Raw genomic sequence first — 6,041 nt, 5'->3', positions numbered from 1 at the left:
AGTAACCGTTCATTGATGCTCACGATCTGCTGCATATGTGCCCTGCTCTGTGGGTGGTCCAGTGCCCCCTGCCCCTCAGGAGGTAACACACTAATTGGGGAGACTAAGTAGATACAACTCATTGATGGTTTAAGTAACAGTTTGTGATTGTAATAGAGGAGATGTCACAGGCTGTTCCCGATCACTTGCCAAAAGAGTGGCAATAGCAAGAGTTTAAAATAAAGAACTCACTTAAGGAGAGGCTGGTCTGGTGAGGCAGCTTCCGTGAATTGAGTCTCGAGGGATGGGCACAATTGGTACTAGCAGGATGGGAAGAGCACTGTGGTTGAGTAGAACTGAGTAAAGCAAAAGAACAGAGGTGGGGCATTTTGTAGTTTTGTCTTGTTTTTTGGCAGCTGACCAGTACCCTTGACCTTGGTGTTATCAACACCGCACTCTAAGCAACAAAACTAGGGGACAGAGCCACCCCTAACCATGCAGCACCTTTGTGCAAATTTATTTTTTAAATGGAGACTCTTTATTCAAGATGCTTACTTTCAGCCATCAGGAAATTGTCATAATAAACCAACTTTATTAGAAAAAGGCACTTTAATGCCAACTGCTGGACAAGTGTAGTATATGGTTGGGTGCAGGGAGGGGGAGAAGAAGAGATGGCGAGAGGATGAGAGCTGGCTTGGCAGCTACTGGCAGGAGAGAGAGAAGAGCAGGCAGGGGACGGAGTTAGGTCAAGTGGATGGTTTTGTACCGAGGACATGGCAAAGGTCCTGAGGCACTGACTCCCATTAGCCGAACTCGCCAGATAATAGACTTGTCTCTGAGGCGGACATTTCATAGCCTTGTCCCCAAAATGGCAGGAGAGAGGCAAGTTAATTCAAAGAAGGGAGAGGGGAGGGTGGCCGAGGGGTTGACTTTAAGAGAGAACAGGTTGACCCCTCCTTGGAAAGAGAAAAGAGGGGAGCGAGGAGCCGGGAGAGACGGGAGAGGTGCTGTGGGAACCGTGTCTTCTTGGCGAAGTAGGAATCAGGCTTAGGTGTGACAGGTGGAGGTGAGGGGCCGTGGTCCACCGGAGGCTGCTGTCGCCGTCGTGGGAGTGAGCTGGCAGGTGTCCGGGGTGGGGGGGGAGTGGAGGTGGCTGAGCGGCAGGGACCTCGCGGCGGGCACCCATGCACACAGGGCAGGAATGGGGCAGGCCCGACCTAGGTCACTGCCCGACTAGCCCCAGTGACGCCTGACAGCTGGAAAATATCAGGGCAAAAGTAGTCAAGAGGGACCCCAGGATGGGGGACGTAGGCCGGGGTGCCAGCGAAGGCTGCTGTCCAGCGGAGGGCTGGTCTCACCCAAACAGCCCAAGCTCGGGGCGCAAACAAACGTTCAATGAATTCAGCCCTGGGTGGGAACTGTGTGGCTGGCCTGACTCTGCAGGGGCACTTGGCCCATGACTAATCCTTCGGCAAAGCCGTCTGGGGCAGCCACGGCTCTAGCCTGCCGGCCTGGTGGCTGTGCTGGGCGAGGGGGCGACTCAGGAGCAGCGTGTCGGGCTGGCCTGTGGGCGCGGCTCCCAGCTGAGTGCTTCCTCCTCCCTTCCCGGTTTGATCGCCTCCGGCCTTCTCCTTAGGTGTGTATCTTCCCCAACACACACGTCCATTGAAGCTCTACACTTGACCTGTTCCAGCTCTGTGACATCTCTCCAGATATGGGGGACCCAACCTTTACCCCATAGGCTCTGAATCTTGGCTTGTACAAAAGGAACTAGAGAATGCTTTGCCTTGAGAAAAAATCCCCATCCCTGTGGCTGACCCCCAGAGAGACACACACCCCCTGAAAACAAGAACTCCCAGCTACACCCCTGTTCTCCCCAAAGAAACGAAGATACAGACCCACAGTATGCACAGATTCATAGAGATATTCACATATGGGGTAGTACTTTCCCTGCGTAGGCCCTGCACCAGCCCTGGCCAAACTTCTCCCTGCCTCACCTCCATTCTCACCTCCCTTCCCTCCATCACCGAGTCAGCCCATTATCCTGCCAAGAGCATATCCCCTAGTGCTCTTGAAGGCCATGGTCTGACGCTAGGGATGCTCAAATTGGGCATAGCTTGGCCACTGTGATGCCGGGCAGGGCTGGGGGACAGGCGTATTGATATCCTACTGAAACGTCAGGGCAGGTGTGCTACTTAATCAGTCCTTATAAAAGTGCTGCTCAGCTTCGCCTGGCAGATCACACTTCTTCTGACCCCTTCGTTTATATTTCATGGGGCTCCATCTTAATAAGGGAAGTGGGGTTGAAAGGGGAGAAGGGGGCCTGGGTTGGCGATCTGGTCAGCCGGCTCCCAGATGTGGGCACGCTAGGCTCAGCCATACACACGGACCCTGAGCCTGAGGACAGCTCAAGTTCAGCCACCGGGGTCAGCCCAACAGTGGGGCGGCTGGGAGGAGAGAAAGTCTGGTTTCCCATAAGGCTCGGATTGTGGGAACCCCATGAAACTATCTGGGTTGGAAGTGGCTGAAGATGAGCCTGATCTCTCAGGAGCTCCCTCAGGGTCTCTTCAGGAACCAGCAGCCCCTCCATGGGGGCCCCAGTCACCATGCCCTGCACATATGAGGGGGACCTCAGTGGCCCCTCCTTGACCCCAGGGACTGCTGTAGTGCCGGAAGTCCTGATGAAGGCAGCAATCACAGTCCCAGGCGGCTGAGAGCTGGGCCCTGCTGGTCCAGCACCTGTGACCGAGGGTGGCCTTGGGTTGGTTGGACGGTTAGCCCCAGCCAGAAGTTGGGGGAGGCCACTGAGAATCAGTGGGGTCCCCGGTGCTGTCACCTGGCCCTCTTGGAAAGTGGTGTTCAGGGGGAAGGAGGCCTGCAAAGTGAAGGTGTCCTTGAAGGTCGAAGCAGGTGGAACACTCTGGAGAACGAGCTGGGTCGAAGCAGTAGTACTGGTGGGAGGCCCGTTGGTCAGCACTGCAGTCAGCGGGATTGTCTGCAGGGTCAAGGCCGAGCCTGAGCCCACAGGGGCCACTCCTAGGTGGATGTTGCCGGGCACTGAAGAAGTGCTGGGAAGAAACAGAGAAGAGAGCTGGTGAAGGCAAGAGGCGTCCCCCAACTGGCTAAGGAAGGAGGGCACAAGAGGAACGGAGTGGAAGGTGTTTTCTTTGTTGTTGCTGCTGTAGCTAACATTTATCGCGTACTTAGTATAGGTCAGATGTCATTCGAAGTGATTGGTGTGTGGCATCTTGCTCAATCCTCCAAAGGGCCCAGGAGTTGAATAAGAATATAATGTGATTTAAAGCTCGAGGAAACTGAGGCACAGAGAGATTATGGACCTTGCCCCCAGACCACCATTCCACTCTGCTGCCTCCCCTCCTCATAGGAAAGGTACATACACAGAACCCAAAGTCCAACCTTTTCAGGGAAAATTGGAGGCCCCTTAGCGTGGACGAGTAGTAGTGAGAGCTTCCCGGGTAGGCCTGGAGGTCCTGAGGAAGGCAGAGCAGGCATCTCTGTAACATTCTCTGTTGCCTCTTTTCTGGAGTAGAAGAGGCATGGGGGTGGGGGGTGGGGTGCCCAGACATGGAGGCCCTGGTGGCTCTTCGGGGAGCACTCTGATGTGATAGGAACAGCCCAAGCTGGCAGCAGAAGCCCCCCAGGTCAAGTGCTGGCTGTGCCATTATTTTGGTGTGTGACCCCAGGCAAGTCACTTTTCCTCTCTTAGCCAACAAGTGCCCTACTGGCTTCCCAGGGGTTCTGTGAGGATCCCACAAGACCGGAGACACAGCAGAGCCTTGCAAGCAGCTGAAAACTGCCCCCTGACGTGGGGTGCAATGGGAAGCCTCGCAATGACTTGGGGGCCTTACCTCACAGCTGTGGTGAGTTTGGCCTGGCTCTCTGGTGGAGAGACAAGCATGGTGGAGGTAGTGGGGATCTCCTCGTCAAGACACAGTCCTAATTCCAGACTCGAAGATGGCTGCAGACCGACATGCTCAACCTTCGGCTTCTCCCAGGGAGAGCCGTCCTTGCCCTGGGGGACAGCCCTGGACGGGACCCTGGCTCGCCAAGTGGTGCTGGCGGAGGTCATGGAAGAAGTGGAGGCCTGAGTGGAGGCTGCTGTGGCTTCACTGCTCTCGTCCTCATCTTCAATCACCACCAGGTCCTTGGGCATCTCCTTAAACTGGTACACCAGCCTCTGCCCTTCCACTTTGGCCAGGATGCCTCTTTGGTAGTAATACCTGGGGGACAAGGGGCGGGGAGAGGGGAGTTAGCCAGGGACTGCGGGGGAGGCTGTCCCTCTCCATCTCCCCGACACACCACCCTCCAGGGCAGGAGGGGCATGAGGCTGAGCTGGCCGGGGAGCCGGCGGGGGCCGGGGCGAGGGGAGGGGCGCGGCCACCTCTCGGACTTGGAAGGCTCTTATGACATTTCTGAGATTTTTCCCCTGAGGACTCAAAAGATCTATGAAAAGGGTTTCCAAATGGCAACCCCCGCCCTGCACTGGGACAGAGGGCAGGGAGGGAATGAAGGACGGAAGTATGAACGAGGAGATGGACGGCAGGGGCTCAGCAAGCCCCCTGGCAACCCAAGCCCACCCCCTGCATCTCTGGCTTGCAGAATGTGAAGAAAGCCCTTCTTGGTGATGGGGGACAGGCCGAAAATCCTCTTCCACTATAAAAAGAGAAAAAACTAGGACAGAGATGCAGGAGGCAGGGGATTTTTCCTCCCAGAGGGGGACTGGGAAAGGAGACAGGACAAGCAAAGTGGAGAGTTAGGGGCCCCACTTCCTTGAAGTCCCAGCCGGTCTCCGCTGAAGCGGTAGAGACTCCTTGGACAGACAGAAGAGCTTGGTGACTCCCCGGGGCAGGGACTGTGTGTTCCAGCAGCTCCTACCTCAGTGCCCGCCCCATCGTCTCATAGTTCATGTCAGGCTTGTTTTTCTGTTTCCCCCACAGCTTGGACACAGCTTTGGAGTCCACCAGCTTGAAGATGCCCTTCTCTCGCTGGGTCCACTTGATGTACTTGGGACAGGTGTTTCTGTCTTGCAGCAGCGCCAGGAGGAACTCCCACAGATAGATGGTGTTGCCTGCAGAGGGATGGGCGGTGAGGGGCGGCTGGGGGTCTGGCGGCAGGGAAGGGGCTCCCTCCCTCCTCACTGCCCCCCAGTCATACCTTTGCCGTCCTTTGATTTCTTCCGAATGGGGACGCTGGGGTCAGTGATAGGTGAGGTACTTCGGTTGCCCTTTGTCTTCCGGACTGTGAGGGAAGGTGGGAGAGCGGGATGAGGCTGAGGCCCAGGCTCCCGAGAGGGAGGCCCTAGGACCTAGCCAAGCGGGGTGCAACGGGGCCAACGAGGAGGAGCTGGGTCACCAGGGCTGCAGGCCCCAGCTCGCTCTCCACAGCCACAGCCCTCACGTATCTGCACCCTCATTTTCAGGCCCCAAAGCTAGCACCCCAACATGGCTACCATGTGGGGAGACGCAGTGCTTGTAAATGAGTCATCTTTGCAAGAACAGAACCTGCCGAGCCTAAGTTTTGATATGGGGAGGCAGCCTAAAGGCACCACTGTTGTGCGGGTGAGGGTGGCACTGAGGGTTTGGTGGTGGCGCTGACAAGGCAGTATCAAGCAGCCATCGCCTGAGTAAATCAATAACACCGTGGCTTGAGAAAGCCCAAAGTCCTCTCATATATAACCTGGGCTTCGTAAGCTCCACAGAAAGGAGATAAGCACATGGCATCACTGGTATTTTATAGGCGGGGGCTCCAGAGGTCCAGGGACTGGCCAGGGGCCCAAACCTGGTGTCCGAACTCCCAGCCTAGGATTCAACCCATTGGGATCGTTGACATTTCTGGAAAAGTTTACACATGTGGTGGGCAGACAGGAGCAGCTCGGGAAATGTCAGGCTTCGGGCAGGCTAACCAATGAGGCCAGGTTTTACAGAAGGGAAGCCTTTTAGTCCGTCCCTGCCTCACCAGAGAGCTGCCCTCTTAGTGTGTCTCAGGGCCCCAGCGCATCAGCACCCATGGTCTCCCTGCCCCCCGCCCCCACCAGCCAGCCC

At 56.5% G+C, this 6,041-nt stretch overlaps 1 protein-coding gene across 1 annotated transcript in view; it reads right to left on the bottom strand.

Annotated features, from left to right (window-relative positions):
• Positions 1-2,154: 2,154 nt before the first annotated feature.
• The window catches only part of ELF4 (E74-like factor 4 (ets domain transcription factor)), a 10,980-nt gene continuing 7,093 nt past the window's right edge, over positions 2,155-6,041 (bottom strand). Inside the window, exons 5-8 of the mRNA XM_008591029.1 lie at positions 5,155-5,238; positions 4,876-5,068; positions 3,849-4,220; positions 2,155-3,047 (exon numbers count right to left, since the gene is read on the bottom strand). Of these exons, the coding sequence (XP_008589251.1) occupies positions 2,243-3,047; positions 3,849-4,220; positions 4,876-5,068; positions 5,155-5,238 (1,454 nt within the window). The 3' untranslated portion in view covers positions 2,155-2,242. The remainder of the gene's footprint in view (positions 3,048-3,848; positions 4,221-4,875; positions 5,069-5,154; positions 5,239-6,041) is intronic.

Source organism: Galeopterus variegatus, unplaced genomic scaffold, assembly GCF_000696425.1.
Source record: "Galeopterus variegatus unplaced genomic scaffold, G_variegatus-3.0.2 Scaffold143, whole genome shotgun sequence".
NCBI classification, from domain to species: domain Eukaryota; kingdom Metazoa; phylum Chordata; class Mammalia; order Dermoptera; family Cynocephalidae; genus Galeopterus; species Galeopterus variegatus.
The sequence above is the reverse complement of the archived record's forward strand: the minus strand, read 5'-3'. Positions and strand labels throughout refer to the sequence as shown.